We start from the raw sequence: 19,469 nt of genomic DNA on the forward strand, positions 1-19,469 counted from the left end.
CTCCTCTGCCAGCACTTCCCAATGCTGCCGGAGAGTCCTTCAGCCCACAGGTGCTATCGCTCCCCCGGGACCACCAGCCAAGCCGGCTGGGATGGGGGCCAGCGGTAAAATTAGAAAGCGTCTCCCTGCCAGCTCCTCGTGCGAGCTGCAGGCACCAGCTGAGCCCGGTTGCTAACCCGCACCGTCACCCTGCCTGTCCCCCATTTTGTAGGACTGGGAGAGTTTCTAGAAAGCCGGGGATTTGCACGGCTCGTCCTTTTCGATTAGCGGGCTCGTGGGCTCACGGGGGTAAGAGGAAGGCTGATTTTTTGGCTCCTTTGGGACAGCACCGCTCGCACTCTGTAATTCCCTTCGCTACTGTCACTTTGCACGCCGAGCAGTCCTGCAAAGACTGATCCTCCCTGGTGCAAACGGCTGCTCGTGCCCTGTTTCTAGCCCTTTTTCTCCCCACCGCAGCTGCTGCCCTCCTCCTGCAGCAGTTATTGTTATTATTTATACTCCTAAGCATCCTTTAAGTTTCTGCCAGGGGAGCGGATCAAAAGAGAAAGCCTTTTAAGGGTTTCTGCCAGCACCGGGGAGCGAATCCCCCCCAGCAAACTGCGCTGCTGGGGGATTTGAGCGTAGACAAGTGCTTAAAGCCGAAAAGGGCAGAGAGAGGGGAGAGGGAGCCGGGGGCACGCTCTGAAACCAGACCCCCTGTCCCCGGGCTGAAACGCAGCTCCTTCCTCTACTTTAGGGAAACGGATCCCTCCTGCCATTTCCTTTCAAAGGTGACTTGTAACCTCTTCATTAGGGTCGGCTTTGGCAGAAAACTCATGGTGCAGCTGGCCGGGCCAGCCCGCCGGCGCTGCGGCTCGCGGGGGGAGCACGCTCGCCTTTCCGAGGGTGGAAAATAAACACGGGCCGCTCGCAGCGGCGGCAGCTCCGCGGGGACACCGGTGCCCTGGCCGTGCTCTGATGGGGACCATGGACTTTAAGGCAGATCCCAGCGCGGTAACCATCAATTTGCTGCTTATTGTCCACCCCGAGGAGACGGCCAGCAAGCAGAAAGGGCAGAGGGAGAGGCAGACGGAAGGCGGCCGCGGCGCAGGTAACGTCCCGCCGGCGGCGGGTGCGAGGGACGGGAGGGCTGCACGTCCAGCATCAGCTGCCCGGCAGACGGTCAAGCAAAGCAGCCGCTTTGGAGAAGGGTTGGGGCTTTCTCCCCCTCCTCCTCTCTCCTCTTTTTCTTTGCAGACACGCTGCAAAACCCCAAAACTGCAAACATTTTTTTGCAGAAGCCCAGCGTGGCTTGGCTGGTCCTCCTGGTGCAGGAGAGCCCGTGCTGCTGCAGCGCTGCATGCTGCATGGTGCTGAGTGCCTGGCTCTGCTGCATGCACCCCAGGGTGCAGGAGGAGGTGACAGGCATGGATACTAATCCGAGGACCATGTTTGCACCTTGCTCTGTCCCGCGGTGGCCCCAAGATGCCTCCACGGGCTGTCTCGGCTGTGCAAAGGGAGCAGGGCGAGAGCTCAGCTGTTTCGCCCCAGACCTGCACCTACTACAACAGCGTACGGGGCAAAAGCGTTTTGTTTGAAGCGTGTCTAGGCTTTGTCTCCAAGGATGACTCCCCTGAGCCATTTATAGCTCTGGTTTGGGACAGTCTGCCTGGCCCAGCTCCTGTCTTTCAGGGGATCTTCCAAAAAGCTGAGGCTGCACTCTGCAACTGTACAGGGGACCCTCCCTGCCAGAGTAAAAGGAGAAAAAGGAGTATTTGTGCTCTAAAACCTCAGGGAAAAGCTAGATTTTCAGATGAGTAGTTCCAGGCTCACAAGGATAAGCAGAGGTAACGCAGAAGTTGTGTTCATGCTTCATGTAACGCAACATCCAGCACCTACCCAAATACAAGCAAGTCCTATTGAAGCAACACAGACATGGACAATTGTGCTTTCTTCCTCCTGGTTTTTTATGCTCTGCAGCATCTGCTGCAGATGAGATAGGGAAAGTGGATGCTGATGACACACAGGTTCAGCTGGTGTGGTGGGTTACAGGAAGGTTTTTGGGGTGCTTGGCCTCCTGACAGTGCCAAAACCTCGCTCCAGGAGGACAGCCTGCCAAACTCACGTTTGTATATTACAGGTTTGCAGGATGACGGAAATGGCAACAGCAGAGCACAGCCACCCCAGCAGAGAGACCTTAACGGTACGTCACCTTCTCACTTTGCTCATCAACTACCCACACTACGCAAAACCCACTTGAAGCTTTTAGCACCCAGCTGTGCCCCTCCAGCATAAACGGGCTTGAAACAACCCATCCCTTTTCCCAGCGCTTCGGGGGCCATGTGCCATGGGAAGCGTCCCCTCCACGCTCTCCTGCACCCCATGCCCATGGGTGGCACTGCAGAGCCCGTGCCCAGGGACCCTCTTGCACGCTGAGCTCGCTCAGATTTCAGGTGCGCAGAGCTCTTATGTTTCACAGCCAGCTGATGACAGGGGGGAAATTCAGTGCCCCAAATCGCTCAGGTTGCAGATCAAGCTTCCAGAGCCTTCCCCAGCACTCACACAGCTTAACCAGGGTTGGGGGTGTATGAGAAGCCTTTGGGGTTTCAACCATCTGTCCCCCACCCCTTTCTGCATCTGCCCTGCTCAGAGATTGCTGAGCGCAAGGCAGATGTGACTGCTCTCCGGGAATTAAATAGCTGCTAGTCTTGAACTTTCCCCTGCCAGTTCCTCACCCCCCCTCTGCCCCAAAAGAGTTCAGAAGGAACATCTGCAGGATTTACTTACCCCTGGTTGCAGGACCGCGATGCTACAGGACGGAGCGGCTCTCGGGGAAGGGAATCAGAGCACCTGACTTGCTTTCCTGGTAGTCTAAGCCTAATGTGGTGCCTAGCAGAGAAAGGCAAAGGAAAGCAAGACAGCACTTAGCTCTCCCGGTACCAAACAGTGGATTCTAGTTATTCCAGACAGGAGCTTTGCTTCCACGGGCAAACAGCAGTTTGTAAAAGCCATTACAATGCTTGACAGGAGCCCTGAGCCAAGTCCCTCTGAAATCACTGATGGCTGGATGCTGCTCACATACCGTGAGCAAGCAGTTTTGCACGGTGAGATACAGCTTTGAGGCTTTTTTATAGAAGATCTGAAGGTCTCAGACAGCAGATAACAAAAGCCACTCTGGGAAGCGATAAATACTCAACACTCACTGACTGTTCCATCACGTTCAAGAGGGTCTGCAACCAGAGCTGCAGAGCACAAGTACAAGCCAGAGAACAGTATCAATCATCTACCACCCCAACCTAATGGCAGAAGTATTTGGTAGGCACATGGGAAACCTTTCCTTGCAGCTCTACCTTGGGCACAAGTTAAATCCCCGTCAGGGTTACCAAGGAATTCGGATGCCAGAGGCACGAGCAGAACTCTCGCTCCTCTAGCACCACAGGTATTAATAAATTCCCCTGTAACCATCTTGGTGAAGCCTGTGACACCACTGAGCAGCTGGCGCCACTACAATATTTACAAACTGTATGACACGAGCTCGGTGCCAAGGCCACCGAGGCAAACAGGCTGGAGCATCCCCTGGACCACGAGCAACTGGGCTTTGAGACTGCAGAACGGGGCCAAGCTTTTTATGTCGTTCCTCACCTCAGTGCAAAGGCACAGGTTTAATCCAGCCCTGCTCTCTGCAAGGCTCTCAGGTGTTTTCCTTTGTCCATCCAGGCCGGCGAGTCTCCAGGGAGCCCTGCGAGAAGACACAAACCGCGACTCCTTACTCAAACGAAGGTAAGCGGTGACCCAAGGGATGATGCTTTTTCAGAGCAAACTCCCGCTCAAGCTTATTTTCTAATCAAACAACCCTCACAACAGCCCAAAAGAGCAAAAAAGCCCCACACTGGCAATTCTGTGATCTCAAGCATGAAGAATTAAAAATTCCTAGAGAAACCTTGGGTTCTGGAGCACCTGGGTTCCCACCAGGACATGGCACAGGCGTAACCAGAAAGCATGATAACAACTAGAAGAACAAGTGTTTCTTTATGAGGGATGGCTTGATTAGGGATAGCAAAAAACATCATAGAAACATCAGCAGTCATTCCATACCATTAGTTTGTAGCACTTGGAAACATTTCTGTGGAATTACGTATTTTGATGCGTTTTAAAGTTACTGGAAGAAGGCAATCCTCATCACTAGGTCGGTTTCCTGAAAACAAAGAATTTTAATTTATGGGGGAAAACGGAGAACGTGGAAGTTGGCAAGAAAACTCACAAAAACCCAAAGATAATAATAATCTTGAGAAATGAAAAAAGGACCCCTGAGAATATAAAAATCATAAGGAAAAGATCCTGTTTGCACAAAGTCATGTCTTTGAGGAGCAACTTTATTTTACCTTTGAATTCACTGACAGGATATACCAACCCGCTCTAATCTTGGCTCCTTGATATATGTGAGCATCCCAGAATTAGAGTAAAACTCTGGGATTTAAAAGTGTTATTTTTAGAGTTTTTACGGTTTTTCTTGCCTTCTGCTTTTGGGGCTTTAGAGGACATCAAACTTCTGTGTAATCACATGAGATTAAAAAAAAAAAAGAAGTTATTTCTAAAGTTAAAGTCTGCAGAAAAACTTATTATTTGATGAAAGTGCAGATTCTTGCCTAATTAGCTGGTTCTAAGAGCTCTGGATAAAACGGCAGGAGGTAGCACATGCGATGGGACATCAGCCCCGAGGTGCATTGACATCTTGACCTTCCATCTCCAACATAACCTCTGTCCAATCTGAAATGGGGAGCCCATGAGGATGCAGAGGTTCCCCAGGCTGCAAAACCTTCTGAAATACTTGCAAAAAAAAAAAATGCAGTCCCTTTGAAAAAATTCAGGTAATTCTTATAAGACACTTGCTAATTTCTTTTCTTGCGCTTCTCTCTATGAAGCGTCAAACACGAGACCCCCGGGTTGTTCTGGAGCATCACGGCACATGGAGCACAAGTTCCATGGGATGTCTGGTCGCTGCCTCTTACAGGCAACGGCTTCTGCCAAAGATTTTAACGTCACAAGCCAAACCATTTTCAGAGCTCTGAGCCTTTTTCTATTCGATTCCAAGAAAAATCAATGAAAGAAATTGATTCCCTGCTTACCATATCTCCATCAAGAGCTGTTTAATATGGTGATACACCTTCTTTTTTTAAGCTGCCACACAATTCTCACTGAGGACCTCTGCTTTATTTATGATCTGCTTTATCACCTGTTAGGCTATAATGGGCTGTCTTTTATTTTTTGAGGCTTACAAATCACACTGGAGGTGACCATATGGTTTATCTTAAGGGCGCTTTGTTTTGCTGGGAAAGCCAAGCGCTTCGGTACATTTGCAATCGCCAGAACTGCCGTTTCTTTTGCTAAAGTTAAGAGTTGGCTTCAGCGATACCTCAACAAGCAATCCCGCCTTTCTTCTCTGCATCCCGGTTAGATTTTCCTTTTCTTAGGGAGTTTGACATGGTTTCTTGCAGGAACCCAAGTGACGGTGGAGATTCACCCCAAGAACACCACCGGACAACTCATCAAGAAACTCTCCTTGGGAAAAGGTACAGACCTTTTCTTGCAGCTCTACCTCTTCCACCTTGGAGCCCTGGCGGAGCGGCCAAGGGTGGGAGGGAGAAGGAGCCACTTTTTGCAGCAGCAGGGAGGGCAAGAAGCCCGCTGGGTGATGCTGCACCCCAAAGTCAGGGGTTGTGGTGGATGCACTAACCATGCCGTGGTTGTTGCAGGTCCCCAGAGGCTGCCCAGCCTGAGAGGACAGGACAACAAAGGTGAGGCTTTGCTCGGCCACGGTGTGTCCCTCTCCACTGGTCCTTGCTCCAGAGCTTGTTCCCAAGGGGGAATATGTCCCCACAGGGATCCTGGGAGGATACCAAGCCCTATGTCTGCTCTCCCTGCCAGGCAGATGCTGCTGGACCCTGCCAGCACTTAGGGCTTGAGAAGCAAAATCCTTGGTCTCCTCCTCCTCCAGCCCTGGGTGGTGACAGTCTGGGGGACATGGGGACCCTCAGAAATCCTCCAGGTGCTGCAGAGCTCTGCAGGGTTATCAGCTAAGAGTGCTGGAGCTCAGCTCTCCCTTCTTCCAGGCCTGGGGGTTTGGCCGGGTGCTGGGCAGGGGTTACATGTCCCCAGCCCTCGGGCCAGAACAGGAGCTGCCTGACTGCTGCGGAATCTCAGGGAGGGGACACAGGGCACACTGAGGTTCAGGCAGCTCGTTTCACCCCTCTGCAGGGTGTTGATGTCTGGGAACAGGCAAAGAAATGCCTCAGTTTCAGCTTTTCCCCCACTCAATCCCACTCCTTGCAATCGTTTATTTCTGTTGGTCACAGAATCCCAGAATGTCGGGGACTGGAAGGGACCTGTAAAGCTCATCCAGTGCAATCCCCCCATGGAGCAGGAACACCCAGCTGAGGTTCCACAGGAAGGTGTCCAGGCGGGTTTGAATGTCTGCACAGAAGGAGACTCCACAGCCTCCCTGGGCAGCCTGGGCCAGGCTCTGACACCCTCACCCCCAACAAGTTTCTTCTCATCTTTCAGTGGAACCTCCTGTGTTCCAGTTTGCACCCATTGCCCCTTGTCCTATCATTGGTTGTCACCCAGAAGAGCCTGGCTCCATCCTCCTGACACTGCCCCTTTCCATATTGATCCCCAGGAATGAGTCCCCCCTCAGTCTCCTCTTCTCCAGCTCCAGAGCCCCAGCTCCCTCAGCCTTTCCTCACACGGGAGATGCTCCACTCCCTTCAGCATCTTGGTGGCTGCGCTGGACTCTCTGCAGCAGTTCCCTGTCCTTCTGGAACTGAGGGGCCACAACTGGTCCTTTTGTTCCTGCCAACAACTGCTCACCCTACGCTCCCTTCTCTTATTTTCCAGGTTTCCAGAGTCCTGAAGCCCCTCGGTCACCAGGAGGAAAAGACCTGCATGGTAACTATCAGCTGTCCCCTCGCCCCATGCTGGTGGCACAGTGGGACACAAGGCAGGGCAGCCCCAGATAGGAAACCCATTGGTCCTAGAAACCCTGCTGCAAGCCTTGACCGACGCGCACAGACAAGGGGTTTAGTTTCCACTACCATGAGTAATGTTCATCTTTGGGAATGTCACCTGTGCCCAAGGGCTTCCCGAGGCTGCAGCCGAGGCAGGTGCTCTGCAAACGGGCACGATGCGCAGGGTTATGCGAGTTACTGCAAGGAGCCTCTGCAGCGATAGCCTGACAAAGACAAAAAACAGACAAGCAATTTAAAAACACGCCAAAACATCCCATTCCCAACAGGCAAAAAGTAATTTTCAGAGCTGTAGAGAATGGGAACCTTTAAACGCGTAAATCTGCTTTATCTCTCTTTAGGTCAGCGTAATAGTCCTTTTAAGGGAAAAAAACGAGATAAACAAAGAAGGCTGTTAAAGAAACAGATGCCATGTGCCTGCACACAGATTTTTGCAGCACAGGGATGGGCAATGGGTGCCTGCATCCCGCCTGGCAGGTCACACCGTCACCGCGATGCGGGACACCCCAAAACTCCTCCCTTGGGTACAGGTTTGCAAGAAGAGCAGGGTTTAAATTAACAAAACACCTTCGCAAGTCAGGAACAGACCTTCTGTCCACCTCTACAGCACCATTCATTCACCTCTCCCAGCACTCAGGAGTCACACAACAGCATTTTCACTTTGCAAACCTTTTTAAATCCCCTTTTTTTTTTTCCTGGAGAAACAACAATCCTGCAGAGATGGGTAGGAGAATCTCTTTAGTCCCGAGGGGCTTTGACAGCACGTGGCAGTGGTTGCTGTAGAGCTCAGTTCTCTCCCCAGCTCAGAAGCAAAGGCAGTGCTGAGCAGACGGCGATCCAGGGGAGACGTCCACCCCAGACATCTGTGCGCTGAGATATCGCTGGATCACAGTGTCAGCTTATCCAGAGACTGTTAAAAAAATAAGTTATCTGATTAATTAGTGCAAGTTATTAACCCTTCGTTCACAGCGAGTAGAACTGGGAGGCTAAAGCTTGTGAAGATGCAGTCTCAGTCCAACTGCTCCCCATGTAACATCTCTCGTGCTCAAGTCTGCACAGAATCATGGCCCTTTACCACACAAAGCAGTCAGTGCTTCCAGCAAAACTACTGGAGAAAGGCAGCTCTTTGCTGCTGTTATATATATATAATTATTTTTTTAAGTCATGTTTTCGCCAGGGTTTCCACAGCACAGATTTCCCTGGTACTTCTGCTCTATATCTCACGCACCTCCGCAATATCCTGGGATTTTCGATGCTGTTACGCAGCGCCAAAGACCCAGGGGCAGCTCCCGCTCCAGCACGGCCCAAATTATAGCAGACTAGACAGGATGGCTCCTGCTTTCCGTGCAGCTGGCAGGGGCGTCTGTAAGCGTGCTGTCCTCTGCTCCCTAAGCAGGAGCCCTGTCCCCTTGTCCAACAGCACGGCCAGGAAAAAATGCCCCCCTCCCTTCCCCAGACAATGACAACTCGTTTCTTCCCAGCCTATCCATGGGACAAATCCTCTTTGAAATCCATGCCAGTCGATCTGAGGCAATTTGAGAAGCTGGATGCCTACGCATTAAAAGTAAGTCCTGCTTTTCCCCCTGTCCTCCTCCCAGCTCCCCTGCGGGGACGTTCCCTGAAACCAGCACGAACACCGGCTTAGTCTGAGCTATCGGGGCATGTGCCTCAAAGCGTCCCAAACAAGCAATAAAACCCCATTTCTCTGCAATCATCAGCAACAAAGATCCCACTCCAGCAGTGAAACTATAACCAAAAGTGCTTGCTCAAAATGTGAAACTACAGCCTTGTATTTGTATTTCTAATGAAGCTGGATTTAGAGCAGTCTCCTGGCAGGTGGGGTCTCGCCAGAAGAATAAGGGAGCATGGGACCTTCACTGCAACCGTGCAATGTTTCCTCCTCACAAACAGGTAAATGTCACGAACAGCGTGGAGGAACTTGTTAAAGCCCTGCTCAAACAAGCCCGGACTGATCTGGAGAAGGTCCGAGCCATATGGATGTGGATATGCCATCACATAGGTAGGTCGAGATCCTCAACTGAGAAGATAAGGCTGTGGCTGTCACCCCCGTGATGCTGCCACTGCAGTTTGCTATGTCTTATGGTTTAGTTTCAAGTGCAGGGTGGAAGGAAGGTTTTCTGGGTGTATTTATCCAGAAATACATTCAGGGGTTCTCTCGCCATCTCCATTTCCATAGTCCCTCTCCCAGCACTGCCCTCCCTACAAGGTTTGTGTGTAAATGACTCCTTTCCACCTGATGAGTCTGTACCTCCCACTCACCTTACTCCAAGGTGTAACCACACTAGCACTGCCCTAATCTCACGCCCACAGAGACCAACAGAGCTTTGCCAGCAACTGCAGGCTTAGCACAGTTAGCTCAATCCCAAACAGCTTTAATCTTGCCCTCAAACATGCTGATTTCAGTGCACTTCCGAAAACCGAGCATTCGCCCCACCCCAGCGCTGATCACTCAAGCCTTTACACTATTAACCCATTTCTGGCCACTGCCTGGGCCAGATGCCACCTTGGAGAGCCGGTTTGGTTGGAGTCAGTCCGTTCGCCTGACACACGCTCACAAGTTGTCTCTGATCCCGGTAGTACGCTCTGATCTCCTCGCAATATTTTTTTGACACCACTTTGTCCCTGGTTGTCCTTCCTTCCTGCAGAGCCTGGCCCCTATTTACATGTATGGGAGATAAACGTAGTGCTAGGAATTTAAATGGCCTGACGATATAAACCACTTCCCTGTTTGGATTTCAAGGGAAAGCGCTGCTCCCTGGGTATCTCTTCCCACCCAACTCAACCCCCAGCCTGCGATGGGCAGCTACCTCTATGCAGGAGCACTAAAACCAATTATTTTAGCTATATTTCTAGCATCGCTACAGAGCCACAAGCAGACAGCAAGCTCTCCAAGCAGCTTTGTTGATGGCCAGGTGGACATCCCAGGAGGAGAAGCCAACCCCAAAGCAGCCATCAGCGAAGCCTCGTAGATAAAAGCCAAGGGGTTGCAGCATTTCAAAGCACAAATGCAGCGTGTCGCCAGCTTTTTATCCCCCTCTTCCACAGCATAAAAGGGAGGATGAATCAGCTGATGCAGCATTCCTTAGAGCTTTGTCAGAAAAATATGTTCATATTTTAAGAAAGAGGTGATGGACATGACCAAGGTTGGGCAGTATTGAATTAACTTTCCCAGACCAGTTCCTCAAGCTCTGTCTGAAGGAACCCTGCTGTTCTGCTTTTCTGCATTCACTCTGACAAATTAAGATTTCCTACGCTTCCAGGTATTAATATGACTCCCTCGCAATAACTCATTTCAGGTATTTCCCAACAAGCTACTTTCCAGGTATTTTTTAAATACAAATTGCTTGTCAAGAGTGCAAAAAGCTCAATGGTTTCCTTGACAGTAGCATGAGTGCAACCCGCTCAAATGTAGAACTCTTTGCACCTTAACAGAGAGAGACAGGCCTGGTCCCTCTCTGCCCATCACAACATCTCTGCGCAGCACACGCTACCACTCATTTCTCTTTGCTTGCGCTCACGGAGATGAAAAGCAATGCAAGGGTTGCTCCCGCTGCCCATCAATCCCGTTGCCTAGGGCTTTGGGATGAACTTTTGTCCGCGTTCCTTCCCGCAGAATACGACGTGGTGGGCTACCGCGACAAAAGCCAGCTGTCGAGCAAACCCATCGACGTGCTTCAGACCGGGAAGAGCGTTTGTGAGGGATATGCGGAGCTCTTTGAACACATGTGCAGGTAAATTAAGTTCAGAAACATTCGATGCCAGGGAGAGTTAACATTCGTTGTCATCTCGGTGCCTTTCATGTCTGCCTTTGCATTGACTGATGCGACTTTAAGCAGGACGTGGAACTTGAGCTTTCAAACCATGCTGTGGAGAAACAGCAAGTCCTCGAAAGGTCAATTTTGCTTCCTCCTCCACCCCCTCCACACCCCCATCCCCAGCATAATTTACTTTGTGCCATCTGCTGAGCTTCGCGTTGCATTAACATAATGGCAGATGAAAACACGGAGCTAATTCGGTTAGAAGCAGCTCGTTTTTTCCTTGGAGTATCTGTACGTGAAGGTTAAAAGCATAGCAAGTCTTCAACAAGAAGGAGCGGCGTCTCCAGCACGCTCCCATGCAGGAGGTGGGCACAGTCCCAGGAGCCTTCCCAAAGCCTTCTGGAGATGCCCTGTCCCCTTTTTACTACAGATCCCCCCAGACACTGCCCCACGCTCCCCACACCGTCCTGCAGCCAGTTTCAAGGTGCATCGCTGCCGAGGCTAACGCTGTAGTTCCCATCTTAGAGCTACGTCGGCATTCAATAACTAAGATGCCTACAAAACCATGTTGACTCCACTGGGGATTAGTTGCATAAACAAGTGGGTTTTCCCCCCACAAAGCAGGAATTTACAACCACAAAACCATTTCCTCAAGAGGCAGCCCCTTCCCTGGCAGCGAGCACAGGTGCTTTGCATACGAACGCAGCACAAATCCCACCTCCCTCACGTTTTTCCAGCCCCATAAAGCGAGGAGACGGCTGTTTCTCCAACCCAGCACAGAAAGGAGATGCCATGGTGCCAGGTAACCCTCAAGCACCCCAGCAAGGAGCAGCACCTCACCTCTCACCGCTGTGTCCTATAGTTTAGCTTAGAGTGAACACAAAGAAGGTTCCTGGCAAGTTTAGAACCGGTCTTACGTTGTCCAAGAGGAGAAAACTGGACCTGATGACTCAGGGACACAAGATTGGAAGGGGCTTCCTAATGCCAGAAAGCAACAGTGTACTTTCCAAAGAGCGTGGGCTTGCGAGGTGGCTCTCACAGCAGAACAGTGTCCATTTACAAGCTAGCTTTGGGAAAAAAATAAGATCAGTTATTAATTGGCATGTGTAAGTAACAATTGGCTTTCCACACCATCCAAGAAGATTTGAGGAGGTTTTCACCATGAAACAAACAAAAAACACTGCCAGATGCTAAAGTGGTGAGTGCTTCCAACCAATAACACACCCCGTGATATCGGATCTTGCTTTCTAAAGAGTAAAATAAAGAAACAGGATGATGAAGTATGAATTTATAACTGCATCTTATATAACAGTTGTTAGCAGTTAGCAGTGGGGGAAATTTGCATCTATTCATTAAAAAGCATATATTTAGTTCATTAAAAGCATTAATCTTTCCAAGGATATCTTTTACTATTTACAGGCTCTGTTGATTTACTCTTAATTCCTCAGTTCCAGGTTGATTATTCATTTTGTGATTCGGGAAACCTCCCACTCATCCAGCCTCCTACTTTTGTCAAATACTAGCTAAATGTTTAGCTCCTTTCCTGAAAAACTATATAACCAAAGACAACACCCTGATTTTGCAAGGGGATCGCCCCATCCCTTCCTCTTGGGCAATGTTCAAGTCTTATGCTGGGTCTAAGCACGAAGGCAAGAGGCAAAGAGCAGTCATCTTCTATAAAGGTTTGTCAGAGACAAGTTTTGGGGGAAAAAAAGGTCTTTTAACAGGCCTTCTTTTCCCAGCTGCTGTTGAGGCAGCTTGAACAACCAACCCAATTTGCCAGTCACCAGGAGTCCCCCCCCAAGGGTCTCACTGAAATCAAGGGCTTCTCAGCTGACAACCAACTCAAAGAGATGGCATGGCCAAGCAAACCAGGGAGCGTAAATCCATGAACTCAATTTAGGGCAAAACCTGGCAGTCCAGACTTCGGGAGAAACTCACTTACCAGGATTAACAATGAAAGCAAAACAATGATTTGCACTCGAGAGTGTCTAGCAGCACCTTTGGGAGCGAAGCTGACCGCACTCCCGACAGCGGGTCTGACCACTTTGCTGCTCCCTGTTCTAAATTAGTCTGTAAATAATCCCAGTTTCACATCCTCTCACTTTTCCTGTTGTCTGCAGTCAGTAGCTGTTCCTTCCTTCCGGGCGTACACCTACCTACTGCAACTCCAAACCATTCTGCCTCCCTCCGGAGAAGCCAGATTTGCTTCTTTTTCAGATGAAAACATCAAAGTCAACCTGAAATCAAAGGCAAGGCGGCACCATTGAATTCCAATGACACCTGTAGCAAGATCCAGATTATTTCCTACTGCTTTTGAAGCAGAAAAGTAACTTAACTTTTAACCTCCTTGCTGCACCCAAGCAGATGTTGTCAACTGTTTCTTAACAGTTCTTCCAGTCTACCCTGCATTTAGGTCATCTTCTACCATCACACTGCATTTCTGGAGGTCTTCTGTATCTTCTCTCTGCCTGGTTAATTTATCTGTATTAAGACATCTACACAAGAACAGAGACATGATCACTCTCTTCATCAGCACAGGTTTGCTCTTTTACAGGATGTTTTAGCTTGGCTTTTTGTCTGTCCATGATTAGAAAGACCAAGGTTTAAATGCTCTGACCTTTCTTTTGGGAACTTTGAACGCATCCAAGCACAAACTCTTCTTGCTGCTTGGCGAACATTCGCTGTAAGGGAGAACATGGAGAGAATGATGGGCAGAACTTGTCCCTTAATGTTCTCTCTGAATCTCCCAGCTAAGAATGTCTAGAGAAGCCTAGAAGGATTACACACCAATCCCCATGAAATTTGCGGGAATTTGGTACTTAGCTCCCGCTAGGCCCCTTCGGATCAAATCTTCCTTAAAGTTCCCGGGCCAGCTCCCGGTCTCAGTTACACCATGTAACTCCAAGCTCTCGCTAGCCGTGTCCGTGGAGTTGCTCCAGATTTACCGCCCAGCGCCCCGTTAGAATTTGGCTCCCGGGCAGCTGCGGGCTGGCAAGGGCCGTGCAGACCACCTGCGACACCAGGTTTCTCAATGGCATTCCTGCCAGCCCTGCCGTGGCCGTTTTGAACGGCTCGTGTGACGGGCAGCGCCTCGCTATCACCGCATGGCAGCCCGGGCTATTTTCCGTACGCTTTCTTAAAGAATTTAAGAATTTGCTACTCTTAAGGTATAAAATACCAAAGCAACACAAAGCCTGAGTTTAGCAAGTCTGTAGGAGAAGCTGAAGCGACAACTTGCCCTCTAAACCAGCATTGTCTCCATGCACAAAGCCGTCCTCCCTGGGACACTTCTGCACTGCCAGCGACCAGCATCTCTAACCAGACCTCCACTTCTAATTATCCTCCTGTAAATATCACTGTTGTTCTAAGCTCACATTATGCAGACAACCGTGCTCTTGAAGCACTCACACTTTATTACTTAAGGTAGCTGTTCAGTTTAACGTACTTTTCAATAATGATGAAAAACATCAATACATCCTACACAGAAGACAACAAGCGAAACACTTCTAGATTAATGCTGAAATAAGATGCCAGTGTTAGAATCCATTGCTATCAACAGCAGAGAGCTTATTAACACAGTGCTTATTTAAATCCTATTTACACATCAAGGCAGGAATTCGTTATTTTTTTTTTGAAAGAGACTATTTAATCTTTTGTACCCTGGGCAAGCACAAGCTCACTCTTTAAGGAAACTAAATCAGCATTCACAATCCCGTGAGGTCTAAGATATCTTGGTGTCAAACACCAGGCCTGCGGTCACAGAGAGAACACAAGCATGAACAGGCACACTTTTAATTTATAATTACACGGGCTAATTGTGGACAGCATCACAGGGATTCCACGGAGTAACAAGACAGAGAGCAATTAAGCGCACTTCATCTTTGTCATCCTCTTCTAACAGCGCTGAATTGATGGTGCAGACAAAATGAGAGGGAAGATGCAAAAACTGGGCGAGAAAAGCCCCGTCATCCAGTGGGATCATCCCTCCAAGTGCCTGTGCAAAGGCTACAAGAAAACACAGCCCCCAACAGCCCAGGCATCGTCACCTTGGGTCACCCTCACACGTCCACCCCACATAGCCCAGAAAAAGAGTCTCTACGTGATGCCAGTGGTCCAGGGGGAGAACATGCCTGTCTCTAGATGCAATAGCCCTGACACTAGCACTGTGGCCTGTCACCAGGCTCAGAGTTAGTTTTCAAAGAGAGGTAAACTTGCACACTTGGACATTTAAACCCCATGGGACTCACCTGCAGGGTGATGGAGTAGGTCCACTCGACCCACAGGACTGAAGTTCTGCAGACGTGCTGGCTGTTGTTCCTCACACCCTTCCCCAAAAGTGTGCTGCAAGGCTGACAACAGCAACCTCCTGCTGCATCTCATGGTTTCCTTTTAGCATTGCAGGAATACAGTGCATGAAGCTCTCGGGCTACTCGAAGGGGTTTGGGTACAAGATAGGGCAGACCTTCACAGGGGACTCCGACCACGCCTGGAACGCCGTCTACCTTGAGGGAAGGTGGCATTTGCTCGATAGCACCTGGGGAAGCGGTTCTGTTGACGATTCTCTCACCAAGTTCACCTTCAGGTAAAGAACCATCCTCTACGTTAGTACGGAAATCTACCCCAAAGGCAGATGAAAGCAGATGGGTGTGATAAGAAACAGCAAACAGTGACAAATTTTAGGTTCCACAGCAAGATCTGAAGCCCTGAGTAAGGTATCTGGGTTGCCTATACAAGGGATCATAGAATAGTTTGGGTTGGAAGGTACTTCAAAGGTCATCTAGTCCAATGTACCTGTAGAAAGGCAGCAGGCCTGAGCCCCATAATTGCTAAAAGTGAACTTGTTTTGCTTATCACACCTTCAGTTTACGCAGTTCTCGGTGGTACTTGATTCATAGCTCTCAGCTATCTCAGAGAAGGTGCCTCCACGCTTCCAAACAACAAGTGGTGACTCCTCTGTCAGGAGCCCAAGGTAGTGCAGATACCCTGGTTTTATCCAAAAACTCAGCACGCTCCCTGGAAATAATAAACCAGAGCTCAGGTTCCTTCTCTGCCCAGAGAATTTCAAACCAAACGACCTCAGTTTCTCAGCAGCCCAAAACACCCTGTGTTCGTCCTGCTGAAACCACCGCCCCTCTGCAGGGGAAGAATGACCAGTTTGTAATTACTCCTTTTCCTCTAATCTCTTCTTCCTTCTTCCAGGTACAATGAGTTTTATTTTCTGACTCACCCGGCTCTGTTCATTAACAATCACTTCCCAGATAACAGCAACTGGCAGCTCCTTAAACCAACCCTGACGCTGAAAGACTTTGAGAACAACATGCTGCACAAGAGTAATTTTTACATGTTGGGGCTGCTGAGCGCACAGCCGGAGACAGCTGTCATCCCAACAGGTAACACCCCACCGCGGGACCGGCGGAGCATCCTTCCTTCACACCACCGCTGTCGTGCGTGTAGAGAATTACATTTCCAGCTTGGTTCTGGCAAGCAGAGTGCACTTGGAGCTCTCAGGCCAGAGGACGGGCCTTTTTCTTTCTTATTTTTTGTTCAAACTGTGGAAAATTGTAGTAGCCCCTGGGTCTAAAGCAGAGGATGACTGAGGATTAGATACTCTCTCCACCAGGATCGGTGGTGCAAAATTCGGAGTATTGCTGCAATATATTAGCAACTCTGGCTTGAAAATGGGATTTAAACCTTTTACGGTGTTCCAAAAATCTGAGTTACTGAACAACGCATAAACAGGCGCTTCTTCTTGCAACACCCAGCACCCTGAGCAAGAGCAGCAGCTCTTTTAACAAAAATATTCAGGTAACAGCACTGAAGTACAGGGCCCACATTTAAGATCAGATTTTAAAAGAGCTGCAGGAATTTAACTACTTAGCTAATTTCTGAATGCTAAGAACACAGTTAAAACTTAATGGCAACAACAATTAAGGACTTAATACCGTCTTCAAGCTGTTTGGGAACAGGCTCATAGGGAGGCAGATTATCTCCTATCTATGTACTGGAGGGGTCCTGCTCTTTCTCTGAAGCTTCTTGGAACAGCTACTGGACCAGCAATCAGGTCTAATCACATCTAATACGGCCCTTCCCGAGCACAGGGGCTGACGATAATTTCAGTTACATTCCGCACAGGCTCTCAGATTCTATAGCACCGCAGCTCCATTTCAGCATGTATCAAAGCAGGAGAAATGCACATCTCTGAAACAAAGGCCACTCGTCACTGCGTTCTTGTTGAGGGACACTGGTCTCAGCAGAGCTGGCAAGCTGTGACCTATCAATTGCAGCTCTTTATTTTACTATTAGAGAAGCGGCAATTTATTGGGACGGATTAGTCCTCCTAGAACAGGGCGTACACGCAAAAAATGTATTGAAACTCTTACGCAGTTTCTTTTCTTTTGTATTTCACAGTAAACGGAAAAGCCTCTGTATCGGTGGATTGCCACGCTGCCACGCTATTTATGTTTAAGCTGAAGGGAACAGATGAACACGGCTTAATGACTTTGAAAAAACATGGGATGAAGCTGGACATCTACCCCCAGAAGACAGGGAGCCACAAGCTGCAGATCTTTGCCAAGCCCTCCAAAGGCTCCGAAGCCATCTACAAGTGTGTGTTGGAGTATGTTGTAGAGTGCAAGTCCGTGGACAAGGCCATGCGCTTCCCAAAGGACCTGCACCAGCCGGTTGGACCCAGCTGGTTCACGGAGCGCCAAGGGTTCCTGAGGCCGTCGCACCCCGACCCCGTCATCCACACCAACGACGGGCGCTGCTCCGTCACCTTCACCCTGGGCAAGGACATCAGCATCCTGGCCTCGCTGCACTGCGACAACGGCAGCCTGACGGAGGACGGGGGCAGGCGGCACATCATGCAAATCCACCGCGGGAACCAGATCGAGTTGAAGATCCATCTCCCCCACGCCGGGAACTTTGTCCTGAAAATCTACGCCAAGAAGAAGTCAGATCCTGGCAATTACGACTACATCTTCAACTACCTCATCACTTGCCTGAACACTGAAGCGAAGTGGCCGGCTTTCCCGCAGAGCTACAGCAAGTGGGCGGAAGACTATGAGATCCTGGAGCCGCTCTCGGGCTTGCTGCCGGCGAACCGCAACGTGCAGTTTAAACTGAAAATGCACGGGATCGCAAAGGTGCTAGTTCAGGCTGAGAACACTTACCCGCTCACCCAGAGCCGGGGCTACTGGGAGGGAACCTGCAACACATCGGGGTGCAGGGAGGTGTTTGTGATGGTGCACGAGAATGCCAACCACAGCTTTTACTCACACGTCCTGAAATACGAAGTGGAGGCTCAGTAACAGCCCCCTACTTGTTCTTTCACCCACCTGCATGAACCAACCTTTCCGACGTGCCCAAAACCAACGCAGCTTTAGGAGATCGCTCATTCTCTTGATCAAATCTGTTCTTTCAAGGAACGCAGAACAACACTTGCAGGCTTTTGCAAGACCACGGGCTCAAAGAAGTTCAAAGAAGCAGAAAATCCTGTTCAGAAGGGAGCAGCAGTGGAAGAAATCAAATGAAACCCTCACCATGTTTCAGTCATACTGTCCAGACAAACATCGTGAAGAAAACAACCGAATGTCTGGCCACAGGTCATTCTGTGCCCAGCGGCAATTGCTGGTTTCCAAGCTTTGGACCATAAGAAAAGTCTTACAATGGCTACTCCAAGAAGAATTCACCCACACCCTGGTTTTGAGCAGCAATACTGGACACGAGGAACTTCAGGATATTTAAACCGAGCTTCTGTATATCTTTAGTCAAGTCGCAAACTACATCCCAGGAGAGAGAAGTGTTAGGAAGATGCTACAACATGAAGTTTTCTTGTGCACTTCATTGTCTTACAAATGTCAGTGATACTGCGAAGTGACTTTTTACACTGACTCTTAAATATAATAACCAAAATCATTTTTACCTTTTTATATTAGAGTATTTGAATTGTAAACACTTTTTTTCTGCAATATTAAGACTGTAATCGTATCTCAAGCATATAGGTGTTTCCATAAACAAAACTACAGTTAAATGGAGAATAAAATTCTCAAAACCACCACTCCTTACTGCAACTTGTCTATGCAATAATGCAACTGAAGAACTTAAGGGGTTATGTGGAATGGCAGAGTGAGATTATTACCATGTAAAAACTATTTGGTGCTGTACTCTAGGAAAACCCCTAGACGCTCAAGGCAGAAGCGGTCTTCTAGTGAACCTCGCCATAAATATCTTCATAAGATCAAGCAACATTTGCATAAATGATTCAGATGTCCCTAAGTGTTAGTGTGACCCGAGATATTATGTTTGAGCTTGAACTGAAAATAAACCTGTAATGTTTTTGCATTCTGTTTCATTGACCAAACAATACGAGTTATTCCCTCTGCCCCAGTCCCTGTTTTAAGCAAGTTGAGCGGGCGTGCAGGGTACCTGGAGCTGTGTTCCCACAGCAGAACTCTCAGCGAGGATGCGGGCGGACACGAGCTGCGGGTACAAACACAACGTGTAAGCTAGAAAAGCTTGCTCTAGGATGTCAGGAGCACAGCGGTGCTTTGGGGGCTTCTTGTACTTGGAGACAAGGCTCCATACACGAGATAAAAGTAAGTTTCAAGTCCTCCCCCCAAACAGTTAAGCGTCTTTGCCCTCAAACTCCGGCGGCAGCAGCTCCTCCCCGTAGGAGCACTAACAA

General features: G+C 49.3%; 1 protein-coding gene across 1 annotated transcript; it reads left to right on the forward strand.

The window, feature by feature from the left end:
- Positions 1-747: 747 nt before the first annotated feature.
- KY (kyphoscoliosis peptidase) lies at positions 748-19,107 on the forward strand. Its single transcript, XM_065844172.2, has 12 exons — positions 748-1,090; positions 2,120-2,182; positions 3,697-3,759; positions 5,475-5,549; positions 5,733-5,774; positions 6,874-6,924; positions 8,483-8,565; positions 8,913-9,021; positions 10,636-10,753; positions 15,177-15,365; positions 15,983-16,173; positions 17,192-19,107. The coding sequence occupies exons 1-12, from the start codon at positions 958-960 to the stop codon at positions 18,091-18,093; spliced, it is 2,019 nt and encodes a 672-aa protein (XP_065700244.1). The 5' UTR covers positions 748-957; the 3' UTR covers positions 18,094-19,107.
- Positions 19,108-19,469: the final 362 nt, after the last annotated feature.

The sequence above is a fragment of the Patagioenas fasciata genome, chromosome 9, assembly GCF_037038585.1.
Source record: "Patagioenas fasciata isolate bPatFas1 chromosome 9, bPatFas1.hap1, whole genome shotgun sequence".
In the NCBI taxonomy this organism is placed as follows: Eukaryota; Metazoa; Chordata; class Aves; order Columbiformes; family Columbidae; genus Patagioenas; species Patagioenas fasciata.

Bases quoted from the DNA above. Each gene is read 5' to 3' on its own strand.
- KY (XM_065844172.2), top strand. From the start codon at position 958: ATGGGGACCATGGACTTTAAGGCAGATCCCAGCGCGGTAACCATCAAT. The intron at 2,183-3,696 runs GTACGTCACCTT...TTGTCCATCCAG, and splicing joins CCAGCAGAGAGACCTTAACG to GCCGGCGAGTCTCCAGGGAG. The intron at 8,566-8,912 runs GTAAGTCCTGCT...CCTCACAAACAG, and splicing joins TGGATGCCTACGCATTAAAA to GTAAATGTCACGAACAGCGT.